The sequence below is a fragment of the Ranitomeya variabilis genome, chromosome 5 (genome assembly GCF_051348905.1).
Source record: "Ranitomeya variabilis isolate aRanVar5 chromosome 5, aRanVar5.hap1, whole genome shotgun sequence".
Classification (NCBI taxonomy): domain Eukaryota; kingdom Metazoa; phylum Chordata; class Amphibia; order Anura; family Dendrobatidae; genus Ranitomeya; species Ranitomeya variabilis.
In genome coordinates, this window is record NC_135236.1 from 530,074,739 (window position 1) to 530,088,236 (window position 13,498).

Consider the following 13,498-nt stretch of genomic DNA (forward strand, 5'->3'; position numbering starts at 1 on the left):
TTTCTGCAAGAAATCTGCATGCGTTTTTGCCGCGTTTTTGCCGCGTTTTTGGTGTGTTTTTTTTCCAGACATTTCCCAATGCATTTTATAGTGGGAAATCCGCAAAAAAAATGCAAAATTAATGAACATGCTGGGTTTTTTCCACGATGCGTTTTTTTCGCGGAAAAAAACGCATCATGTGCACAAAAATTGCAGAATTCATTCTAAATGATGGGGTGCATAATGTATTCTTTTTTTTGCAGTTTTATAGCGTTTTTATCGCGAAAAAAAATCGAAAAATCAGCAACGTGTGCACACAGCCTTATATGGTGGATCGTTCCGGACTCCGCAATACCAAATATGTCTTTTTGGTTGTTTTATTTCATATAAACACTTATTTATGGGTATATATATATTGGAGAGTCCTTCCCAAAATAAGGACGTATGACTACATCTAAGGTCAGGAAGGGGTTAAATGATAGAATAGGTTTTTTTGTTATGACCTTATAGACATGGGTTTAGTCATATAAATGAAATTTATACTTGGGCAACCAGCATTGAACACAAGAGCTAATCTGTTTTGAGCATTTCATAATGCACATGTATACCTAATCTGTATTAATTAATTCACTTATGCATTAGGTTTGCTTAGATAAATGCTAATAAAGAAAACTTAGGACTTCGGCTGTTTTGAGTTTATTTTTAGTGTGCTGTGCATTTTCTCCACTGCGTTAGATTAGTATTCTATGACATGTTTTCAGAAGTTTACTGTGACTACAGGCCTTCATACTTCTCTGTGACGCTATCACTGATGTGCAGGGGACTGACTCCAATTGAACCAGACTTAAATGAAGCTAACATTGTGCTCAGGCAGAATACAAAAAAAGCCATCAGATAGGGAGTAGATACACTCGGATCCTAGCAGGAAAGCTACTCTCCAGCGAATTGGCAAATCGTACATGAAGCATGCTGACCGGTAAGTATTGGATGGTTTGCTATAAATATTCTGCTACATACTCTACGCTACATTTTTAGATCATGGTGTGTTTTTTTTTTTACTAGGATTTGAGAACTTTACTCAGGAGACGTTTTGGTGCTTCTCACAGGTTAAAGGGACATGGGACCTTGGGGATGCAGAAGGTAAATGAATCAATTACTAGGAATAAAAAGAAAACTAATAAGGAATTCAAATGCCCATCTCTTTTATTCAAGCACATTTTATGTTACCGTAACTTATATTTTTTCTCTAGCTACAATGTAATTAACAAGAAGTGACTATTTTACAAAAAGTGATCTTAGATTGGATATTAGGTGCTTTACAAATGTTTTAGGAACACAGAAATTAAAGGGTTAGTTCTAAGCTTTTATAGATAACTGATGGTGCTAGATAAGCATTGTTGTATAAATATTTGGGGCATATTTATTAATACTGTTAGGCTATGTTCACACGTGACCTTTTGCAGCATTCTTTTCTGCATTCTGGTAGGAAAAATGCTGTATGCAATACAGATGTATTTGACATATTTAATGTGCATATTTACATGCCTTTTGATGCATTTTTATTAGCATTTTTTCATCCATTCGTTTTAACGAGTGAAATGCACTGCAAATAAAGCTGCGAGAATTAACATGCTGCGTCTTAGGCCGGTTTCACACGTCAGTGGCTCCGGTACGTGAGGTGACAGTTTCCTCCCGTACCGGAGACACTGACACACGTAGACCCATAAAAATCAATGCATCTGTTCAGATGTCATTGATTTTTTGCGGACCGTGTCTCCGTGTGCCAAACACGGAGACATGTCAGTGTTCGTGGGAGCGCACGGATTACACGGACCCAATAGAGTCAATGGGTCCGTGTAAAACACGGACCTCACACGGACATTCTCCGTCTGGGGTCCGTGTGCGTGCAGGAGACAGCGCTACAGTAAGCGCTGTCCCCCCCACATGGTGCTGAAGCCGGTATTCATATCTTCCCTGCAGCAGCGTTTGCTATAGAGAAAATATGAAGAATAGTGTTAAAAATAAAGATCCATGTGTCCGCCGCCCCCCCACCCCCTGTGCGCCCCCCCGCTGGTCAGAAAATACTTTCCCGCTCCCTCGCTCCTTCCTGGTCTGGCCGCGGCTTACTGTATGCGGTCACGTGGGGCCGATCATTTACAATCATGAATAGTCGGCTCCGCCCCTATGGGAGGTGGAGCCACATATTCATGACTGTAAATGATCGGCCCCACGTGACCGCATGCAGGAGAAGCCGCGGCCAGACCAGGAAGGAGCGACAGCCGACGGGGGACCCGGGTAAGTATTTTCTAACCAGCGGGGGGGCGCACAGGGGGTGGGGGGGCGGCGGACACCTAAATCTTTATTTTTAACACTATTCTTCATATTTTCTCTGCAGCAAACGCTACTGCAGAGAGGATATGAATCGCAGCTTCAGCAGCTTCAGCACCATGCAGAGTGGGTACCACACGCTCCGTGTGGTACCCACTCGCCATACGGGCGGCACACGTGTGCCGCACGTATGGCCTCCGTGAGTTCCCAGGCACACGGACACGGATAACTCCGGTACCGATTTATTCCGGTACCGGAATTATCTGGACGTGTGGGACAGCCCTTAGCAAAAACACAGCAGGTCTCAAAATTCGCACAGAGAAAAACCCTATGTAAAAATGAGATTATATAAATCTCATTGATCAAGCGGCTACTGTAAAACCCGTGCTTTACGCACCAAATATGCTGCAGACAAGACACCACGTGTGAGTGTTCCATTAATTTCCTTTTTTTCCTGTAATACACTCAGTACTCAATACTGCATATTCTTTATTCTTAACCAACTACTAACCCTGAGGCATGGAATTCTTTTCATTTACGGTAGTTAAATAAGCATTTCTTCCCTTTATATCGGTTTGCCCAAACATTTTTGTAGTGTGTCACTTACCTCTTTCAGACCTTTAAATAGTAAATAGTTACATAGTTACATAGTTATTAAGGTTGAAGGAAGACTGTAAGTCCATCTAGTTCAACCCATAGCCTAACCTAACATGCCCTAACATGTTGATCCAGGGGAAGGCAAAAAAACCCCATGTGGCAAAGAGTAACTCCACCATGGGGAAAAAAATTCCTTCCCGACTCCACATACGGCAATCAGACTAGTTCCCTGGATCAACGCCTTATCAAGGAATCTAGTGTATATACCCTGTAACATTATACTTTTCCAGAAAGGTATCCAGTCCCCTCTTAAATTTAATTAATGAATCACTCATTACAACATCATACGGCAGAGAGTTCCATAGTCTCACTGCTCTTACAGTAAAGAATCCGCGTCTGTTATTATGCTTAAACCTTCTTTCCTCCAGACGTAGAGGATGCCCCCTTGTCCCTGTCTCAGGTCTATGATTAAAAAGATCATCAGAAAGGTCTTTGTACTGTCCCCTCATATATTTATACATTAACATAAGATCACCCCTTAGTCTTCGTTTTTCCAAACTAAATAGCCCCAAGTGTAATAACCTATCTTGGTATTGCAGACCCCTCAGTCCTCTAATAACCTTGGTCGCTCTTCTCTGCACCCGCTCCAGTTCAGCTATGTCTTTCTTATACACCGGAGACCAGAACTGTGCACAGTATTCTAAGTGTGGTCGAACTAGTGACTTGTATAGAGGTAAAATTATGTTCTCCTCATGAGCATCTATGCCTCTTTTAATACATCCCATTATTTTATTTGCCTTTGTAGCAGCTGCCTGACACTGGCCACTGAATATGAGTTTGTCATCCACCCATACACCCAGGTCTTTTTCATTGACGGTTTTGCCCAGAGTTTTAGAATTAAGCACATAGTTATACATCTTATTACTTCTACCCAAGTGCATGACCTTACATTTATCCCCATTAAAGCTCATTTGCCATTTATCAGCCCAAGCTTCTAGTTTACATAAATCATCCTGTAATATAAAATTGTCCTCCCCTGTATTGATTACCCTGCAGAGTTTAGTGTCATCTGCAAATATTGAAATTCTACTCTGAATGCCCCCTACAAGGTCATTAATAAATATGTTAAAAAGAAGAGGGCCCAATACTGACCCCTGTGGTACCCCACTGCTAACCGTGACCCAGTCCGAGTGTGCTCCATTAATAACCACCCTTTGTTTCCTATCCCTGAGCCAGCTCTCAACCCACTTACACATATTTTCCCCTATCCCCATTACTCTCATTTTATGTAACAACCTTTTGTGTGGCACCGTATCAAAAGCTTTGGAAAAGTCCATATATACTACGTCCACTGGGTTCCCTTGGTCCAGTCCTGAACTTACCTCTTCATAGAAGCTGATCAAATTAGTCTGACATGAACGGTCCCTAGTAAACCCGTGCTGATACTGGGTCATGAGGTTATTCCTCTTCAGATACTCCAGCATAGCATCCCTTAGAATGCCCTCCAGGATTTTACCCACAGTAGAGGTTAAACTTACTGGCCTATAATTACCGAGTTCAGTTTTTGCCCCTTTTTTGAATATTGGCACCACATTTGCTATACGCCAGTCCTGTGGTACAGACCCTGTTATTATGGAGTCTTTAAAGATTAAAAATAATGGTCTATCAATGACTGTACTTAGTTCCTGCAGTACTCGGGGGTGTATCCCATCTGGGCCCGGAGATTTGTCAATTTTAGTTATTTTTAGACTCCGCTGTACTTCCTGCTGGGTTAAGCAGGTGACATTTAATGGGGAATTTTTATCACTAGTCATTTTGTCTGCCATGGGATTTTCTTTTGTAAATACTGATGAAAAAAAGTCATTTAGCATATTGGCTTTTTCCTCATCCTCATCCACCATTTCACCCAGACTATTTTTAAGGGGGCCAACACTGTCATTTTTTAGTTTCTTACTATTTATATAGTTAAAGAATATTTTGGGATTATTTTTACTCTCTCTGGCAATGAGTCTCTCGGTCTCAATCTTTGCTGCCTTGATTTGCTTTTTACAGAATGTATTTAATTTTCTGTATTTATTTAATGCCTCCTCACTACCTACTTCCTTTAATTCTCTAAATGCTTTCTTTTTGTCCCTTATTGCGCCCCTTACAGCTCTATTTAGCCATATTGGTTTCCTCCTATTTCTAGTATGTTTATTCCCATACGGTATATACTGTGCACAGGTCCTATCCAGGATGCTAATAAATGTCTCCCATTTTCTTTGTGTATTTTTGTGTCTCAGGATATCGTCCCAGTTAATTGCACCAAGATCCTCTCTCATCCGTTGGAAATTTGCCCTCCTGAAGTTTAGTGTCCTTGTCACCCCCCTACTACCCATCTTATTAAAGGTTACATGAAAACTTATTATTTTGTGATCACTATTCCCCAAGTGACCCCCAACCCTTATATTTGATATGCGGTCTGGCCTGTTGGTTAATATTAGGTCTAGCAGTGCCCCCCTCCTTGTTGGGTCCTGAACCAGTTGTGAAAGGTAATTGTCTCTCATAGTTGTCAAAAACCGATTACCTTTGCTGGAACTGCAGGTTTCTGTTCCCCAATCTATTTCAGGGTAGTTGAAGTCCCCCATAATAATGACTTCTCCTTGAGTCGCAGCTTCATCTATTTGCTTTACGAGGATATTCTCCATTGCTTCCATTAGTTTTGGAGATTTATAACAAATCCCTATCAGTAATTTATTATTTTTTCCCCCTCCCCTTATCTCCACCCACAGAGACTCTACATTTTCATTAGATTCACCTATATTATCACGCAGGATGGGTTTTAAGGTCGATTTTACATATAGACACACCCCTCCCCCTCGCTTATCTGTACGGTCATTTCTGAACAGGCTATAGCCCTGCAAGTTAACAGCCCAGTCATGGCCACGTCTCAGATATCCCCACCATGTCATAATTATGCTCCAACAACATTAGTTCTAATTCATCCATTTTGTTGGCGAGGCTTCTGGCATTAGTATACATGCACTTGATGTTACTCTCTGTACCTCTATTCTTTCTTAAATTACTAACTGTTCTAACCCCAAATATACTCAATTATTTATGAATATGCGAGAGTAGTATCATACCGTACTACTACAAAAATATAAACCCATATAGAGAAAGGATTTGACATAAAGGACCAAAAGTATCATAAAATAATTTTTATTAGACAACTTATAATTAAAAAACGTTTTATTCAATAAAATATTATGGGATGGTAAGATAAGTGAATTCTACCAATAGTGGAACCACAGATCAGAGGCAAAGAGTTGTATATTAAATTAAATCCAAGACCCACACCGGAACTCAAACATATACTTAAATGATATTGTGCCAATATAAAATTGATTAGAGCCACTGGTGAGAATCGCCAAAAGAAGTGGAAGCTGGAAGGGTATTCAAAGGATAATAGTAGAACATAATTACCTCAGACCTGCGGTGCCACGTGATTGACACACATATATATATCTATATTTATATTTCATAGAGAGTTAGGTAGCAGAATAGCCGATAATTCAATTGCTGGGTTCTGTAAAATCATTGCAGAACCCGACAGGATATGAAACATGGTTTACATACAGTAAACCATTGCATATCTGTTATATTTTTATATGTCCCTCACGAATAATGTTAGTAGTGTGTGTGTGTGTCAAATTTTGGAGCTGTAGGTGTTAAATTAAAGAATTAATTCATGGAAAAAACGTGACGTGGATTCCCGCGCAATTTTCTCTGCCAGAGAGGGAAAGCCAGTGACTGAGGGCAGATATTAATAGCCTAGAGAGGGACCATGGTCATTGCCCCCCCTGGTTAAAAACATCTGCCCCCAGCCACGCCAGAAAAGGCGCATCTGTAAGATGTGCCTATTCCAGCACTTAGCCTCTCTCTTCCCATTGCCCTGTAGTGGTGGCATATGGGGTAATAAGGGGCTAATGTCACCTTGCTATTGTAATGTGACATTAAGCCTGGTTAAAAATGGAGAGGTGTCAATAAGACACCTATCCATTACTAATCCTATAGTTAGTAAAGGGTTAAATCAACACACACATTAAGAATAAAGTCTTTTAATGAAATAATTAAACACACAGGTTTACCATCTTTATTACACTCTCAATCCAATCAAAGCCCTCGTTCTCCTGTAAAAAAATTAAAAAGCAACAATATCTCATACCTGTCCACTGTTCAGTCAAGTCCCACACTGCAATCCATCTCAAGGGGCTAAAGAGTTTACAACTGGGAGCAGTGCTAATGCTACCGACCGGGCTGTAAACCACGGAGGAATTAATGAAAAGCTGCCTCTGTGGTTTACAGACCAGCCAGTAGTATTAGCACGGCTGTGTTTGATTATTTCATTAAAAGACTTTATTCTTAATATGTGTGTATTTTTTAACCCATTCATACTATTGGATTAATAATGGATAGGTGTCTTATTGACACCTCTCCATTATTAATCAGGCTTAATGTCACCTTACAATAGCAAGGCGACATTAATCCCTTATTACCCCATATGCCTCCACTACAGGGCAATGGGAAGAGAGAGGCTAAGTGTCGGAATAGGCACATATTACAGATGCGCCATTTCTGGGGTGGCTGGGGACAGATGTTTTTAGCCGGGGGGAGCAATAACCATAGACTATTAATATCTGCCCTCAGTCACTGGCTTTCCCTCTATGGCAGAGAAAATTGTGTGGGAGCCCACGCCAGTTTTTTCTGCAATTCAATTGTTTAATTTAACACCTACAGCTCCAAAATTTGACACACACACACTACTAACATTATTAGTGAGGGACATATAAAAATCTAAAAGATATGCAATGGTTTATGTACGTAAACCATGTCTCATATCCTGTTGGGTTCTGTAATGATTTAGCAAAAGCTGACAAATGTATTACAGGCTATTCTGCTATCTAGCTCTGTATGAAATATAAAGATATATATATATATATATATATATATATATATATATATATATATATATAGACTGCATATATGTTTTCACGATCCATTATATGTCCATTTTGCAAGCCGGTGAGAAAATCTCACCATATGGATGTCACACGGTTGCTTACATATGAGAAAATCGCATCCTTGCACTGCACATGGATGACATACGGATCACTGTCCAGGGAACATTTCTGTGATTCTCATCCGTGTTGAACGGACCTTTTTTTTATCCGTTGTGTGTGACTCCAGCCTAATGGTGATAGTGGTCTCTTTTTATATCACTAACTTTACGTTAAGGCTACTTTCACACTGGCGTTGTGCACTGCGGAGAAAAAACGCATCCTGCAAAGTTGTCTGCAGGATGCGTTTTTTCCCCATAGACTAACATTACCGACGCATTGCGATGCAGTGCCACACGTTGCAACCGTCGTGCGATGGTTGCGTCGTGTTTTGGCGCACCGCCGCCACAAAAAAACGTTACATGTAACGTGCTCCACCCCCTCTTCCCCGGACCTTACAATGAAGCAGCGGAAGCGTCTTAAGACTGCTTCCGCTGCCAACGTCGGGCATTTTCTTCACAGTATGCGTCGGTACGTCAGGCCGACGCAGCGCGACGGCCCCGTACCGATGCTAGTGTGAAAGCAGCCTAAGTTAAGACTTTAATAAAGATTATAACTAATGGTTGCAAATGTAACATTTTCAAAAGGGCTTTAACCCCTTCACGACCTTGGGTTTTTCAGTTTCCGTTTTTTGCTCCCTGTCTTCCCAGAGCCATAACATTTCTATTTTTCCATCATTATGGCCGCGTGAGGGCTTGTCTTTGCAGGGTGAGTTGTACTTTTGAACGACACCATTGGTTTTATTATATCATATACTGGAAAACGGTAAAAAAAATTCAAAGTGCTGTGAAATTGCAAAAAAAGTGTAATTCCACAATTGTTTTTTGGGCTATTTTTTATCGTGTTCACTAAATGCTAAAACTGACCTGCCATTTTGAGTTCACACATGCCAAACATGTCTAGGTTCTTTTTTTATTTCAGTGGCCGCTGAAGTCACATGTCCCTGGCCATATATAAAAAGAGAATATCTTGTTTTGCTGGCGCCATTGTCTCAGTGTCCCAGTGCAGAGAGGTCACTCATGCGCTAGTGCTGGTGCTGAAAGAGAACTTGTCAGTTAAATAGATACGATCCTGTCCTGTGTGAAATCGATCTTCCAGCATCAAAGTAGATTGTGCAAAAAGCTGTGTGGCAGTCTCCAGAGGCACCATTTGCTACTCCAAATCGTTTGTAATAAAACAGTTTCAGTGACAAATCAGAAGGCCAGATTTCCACTTAAAAATCATTAGACCTAATATTGGGGTGCAGCTACGAGGCCCAATTAGCTACATGTGTTACTGGACAGGCTAATACACTCCCTTTCTTTGGCAGCTGCACAGCAGCACACCTTGTAGATGAGGCTCAGGAAGTGCATGTGCTCCAGTGGATGGCAAGCTCTGCATCAAGTGTCCTCTCCTCCTCTTCCTCCACCTTAACATCATACACAGTATAATCCTCAGAGGTAGTTCCCCCATGTTACAAATTTCCAAATGCCCAACTGACTGTGAGGAACAACAGAAGGTCCATTCTGCAGAGCTGTTCACACATTCTATTCCATGGGCATCACAGGTCTGCTCCGAGGACTCACAGAATCCAGAGGAGGAAAGCATCTGCACCTTTGCCCAAAATTTTTTCATGTTGGATCCAAGGCTAGACGAAGCAGGGCCAGAGCAGAATCCAGACTCTCGTCATCAGACGTTAACCACTGAGGGTGGAGGTGATCCTGATGAGACTTAGATACTATGAGGTTGTAGATGGTGTGAACACAGAGGTACGCAGCTGAGTAGCTCAGCAGAGGAGGTGGAGGAGGAGGAAGACGAGGAGGTTACGTTGTGGTTTCCCATACAGACACGAAGTGATGCAGCCCCAACTCTGGCTGTGGCCAGCACTAGTCGCGAGTGTGCAATTCGCAGGGGTGGCAACGGTTGCCAAGCCTGGGCCTTTTTTGAGACCGCAAAGGATGACCCAACACATGTTATCTGTCATATTAGAAAAAAAACTCATTAGAGGGAAGAATTGCAATAATTTGATAACTACGTGTATGAAGCAGAACATGCGTGACCAATATGCCTTAATGTGGGAATCTCGCTGCATTAAAATGTGGACTAACAGGCCTCGCCAACCACTGACCGTCGTACCGTTAACCCCATAAACTGCTTCTTCCTCCTCCATCACCATGCCAAGTCTTCTCACACAGGTCTCTAGCCACAGAAACTCCACTTGTTTACACCCTACAGTTGGTGTGAGTGAAAGCCCCTCAGCTGTTTCTGAACTGGACATGACTATTGCTTTAGTGTAACCTAGTACATCACATCTATCTCAATCCACCATACCATCTCTGCCTGCACGTCACTCACAGTCCAGCAGTTTGTCCTATTCTCATTTCTCTACCCTTTCTCAGCACAGCAGCCAACCCTCAGTCTCACAGTTGTAGTCACATACATGAATGCTTCCTCCTACACATGCCAAAGCTAAGAGCTTGAACTCCAGAATCTCCAATCTGTTGGCCATGGAAATGCTGCCTTTCCGCCTAGTGGGTACAGATGGTTTCACAAAGTTGATGGCCGTCGCAGTCCCCAGTACCAGTTACTCAGTCTCCATTATGTCTCTAAGTAAGCTGTGCCTGATCTACACCAGCAAGTCACCTAAACATCACCCATTCCCTGAAAAAATCTGTCTGCCAGGGTGCATTTCACCACTGACACCTGGACGACAAACATGGGCAGGGGCGTTAAATCTCACTGACTGGGCACTGGGTGACTCTGGTGGCTGTGGGGGCAGGCAGTCAAGGGGCTACTCCACAAGTCTTTATTTCCCCAAGGCTTGCGGGACAAAGCTTTATATCTAACACTTTCTCCACTGCTTCTGCCTCCTCCACCTCCTCTACGGCCTCCACTTGTGCCCTCAACCTTTCCCTTAATCCGACATGCATTCCAAAGGTGCAGATAGAATTCCCCCACCTCCATACTGTGCAGCCGTGGCTCACCACAATCAGATAGTGTCCAAATTAATATGCCTTGGAGATTGCAGTCACACAGCTCCAGAATTGAGGACAGCTATCCAGGCCAAATTAGAGCAATAGCTGTCTCCACTGAACCTGGAGCCAGGGAAGGCCATGTGCAAACCTGATAGCTGCCCTTTGTCCTGGGAACCTCACACACGTGCCTTGTATGATTCATGTCCTCAACCTGGTGATACAGCAATTTCTCCACCACTATCCTGACCTGAATGCACTGCTGCAGAAAGAGCAGCTGCTGTGTGCTCACTTTCCCCTCCGCACCCTGCAGGTCATCGACTTGTATTGCTACAGAGGTCTTTTTTGCCTACCAGTTATCCATTTGATTAACGATGTTCCGACAGGGTGGAATACTACTCTGCACATGTTGCAGCAACAACAAGCCCTGGTGCAGTATGTCCTTTTGCATAGCCTGAGCCAATGAAGTATGGACGTGGTGCAAATCACGCTTGCAAAGTGGACACAGATGAAGGACCTCTGCATCCTTTTGCACAGTTTTGAAATGGCTGCTAAGATGGTTAGCGCTGAAGATGCCATCATCAGTATCACTATTCCGGTCATCTACATGCTGGAGCACACTTTCAATAGTCTGCGTGAAGAGGAGGTGGTCCAAGAGGAAGAGGTGGAAGCAGAGGAGGATGCAGAAGAGATAACAATATCTCAAAATTCCGGACTGTCATCGCACAGGCGAGTGCCAAGGGAGGGTGGCTTATAGTGATCAAGGGAGGTTCATGGTACCAGACAAACTGTTAGTGAAGGTGCAGGAGCCATGGAACATGCAACAGTCAAGAGATTAAGAGGACAAAGATTCCCCCTCTGTTGTCCATGGTTGATGAGAGGGGTCTTTGAATGTTACCCTGCCATCACACCATGAACTTGGACCTCATGGAAGCGCTCAACACATGAGCGCCTTGTTGCTGACTTATCTTCAACATGATGCTCGTAGTCTTCGGGTTAGAAATAGTGCTGACTACTGGGTTGCTATTCTGTTAGATCCACGTTACAAGAGTAAATTTAGCCAGATTCTTCCCACCATGAAGAAAGGGATGCACACATGCTGTAGTATCAAAACACACTTGTTGACAAGAGTTGTTTTCCCCAAGACAGCCATGCGGCACATAGTACATCTAGGCGACATAGCAAAACATTAGCATCAGCAGTGTAATTGGCATAAGCAATTTTTGTGAGGCGTTTCACACATTTTTTTAGACCAGCCCGTGGACCAGCAGAACAGAGTACAAGTCTGGCACAATGTGAACAACGGGAGAGGATGGTGCATAAGTATCTGGAGCTCAATATCAATGCCATCAGGGGGATTGGACCTTTTTGCATTTTGGTCTTCAAAAATGGACGAGTGGCCTGAGCTCGCCTGTCACACCTTGGAGGTTTTGTCATGCCTGGCAGCCAGCATTCTCTCAGAACATCTTTGCAGTGATGCTGGTGGTATTCTAATGGATAAGCGCATCCAGCTGTCCCCTGAACTTGTAGACCAGTTAACTTTCATAAAAATGAATAAGTCATGGATCTCCAATGACTTTTGCACCCCACTTGCAAGACTAGGCAAACTAAGCGATGGTGTCATTTTTACTGTCATGCATTGACCTTGCGTTATTGAAGTCTGCGGCATCTTTGTGGTGTCTCCAGTGCCTGCTGTTGCAACTGCTGCTGATGTTACAAATTTTTTGAAATGTGGAGACACCAATTTGAGTCTCCATCTGGTGGATTGCCTGTGTAAGTAGGGCTCCCAGACAGTCAGGCCTGTAATTACTTTCAGTCACAAACCGTGTTACTATTCTTACATTTTTCTGTCAATAGTAGTCTATGAAACTTATAATAATAATAATAATTAATAATAATAATTTTATTTATATAGCGCCAACATATTCCGCAGCGCTTTGCAACTTATAGAGGGGACTTGTACAGACAATAGACATTACAGCATAACAGAAATCACAGTTCAAAACACATACCAGTAGGAATGAGGGCCCTGCTCGCAAGCTTACAAACTATGTGGAAGAGGGGAGACACGAGAGGTGGATGGTAACAATTGCTTTAGTTATTTGGACCAGCCATAGTGTAAGGCTCGGGTGTTCATGTAAAGCTGCATGAACCAGTTATCAGCCTAAGTATGTAGCAGTACAGACACAGAGGGCTATTAACTGCATGAAGTGTATGAGAACATGATGAGAGGAACCTGATTATGGTTTTTTTTTTTTTTTTCAAATGGGCCACACAGGGATGGTTAGGTTAATGCATTGAGGCGGTAGGCCAGTCTGAACAAATGAGTTTTTAGGGCACGCTTAAAACTGTGGGGATTGGGGATTAATCGTATTAACCTGGGTAGTGCATTCCAAAGAATCGGCGCAGCACGTGTAAAGTCTATAATTGTGCCATCTGAGTGTGTCTGGAATTAAATAAAATTGGAGATTTTGCATGAGGTGTCAGGTCTCCCAGCTAAGAAGGCTTAGGCTAGTTTCACATTTGCGATTGAGTCCACAGCAT

General features: G+C 42.6%; 1 protein-coding gene across 1 annotated transcript in view; it reads left to right on the plus strand.

The window, feature by feature from the left end:
- Window positions 1-930: 930 nt before the first annotated feature.
- Window positions 931-13,498, plus strand: part of PPP2R2B (protein phosphatase 2 regulatory subunit Bbeta) — a 480,390-nt gene continuing 467,822 nt past the window's right edge. Inside the window, exons 1-2 of the mRNA XM_077265822.1 lie at window positions 931-955; window positions 1,042-1,119. Coding sequence (XP_077121937.1) covers window positions 946-955; window positions 1,042-1,119 — 88 coding nt within the window. The 5' untranslated portion in view covers window positions 931-945. The remainder of the gene's footprint in view (window positions 956-1,041; window positions 1,120-13,498) is intronic.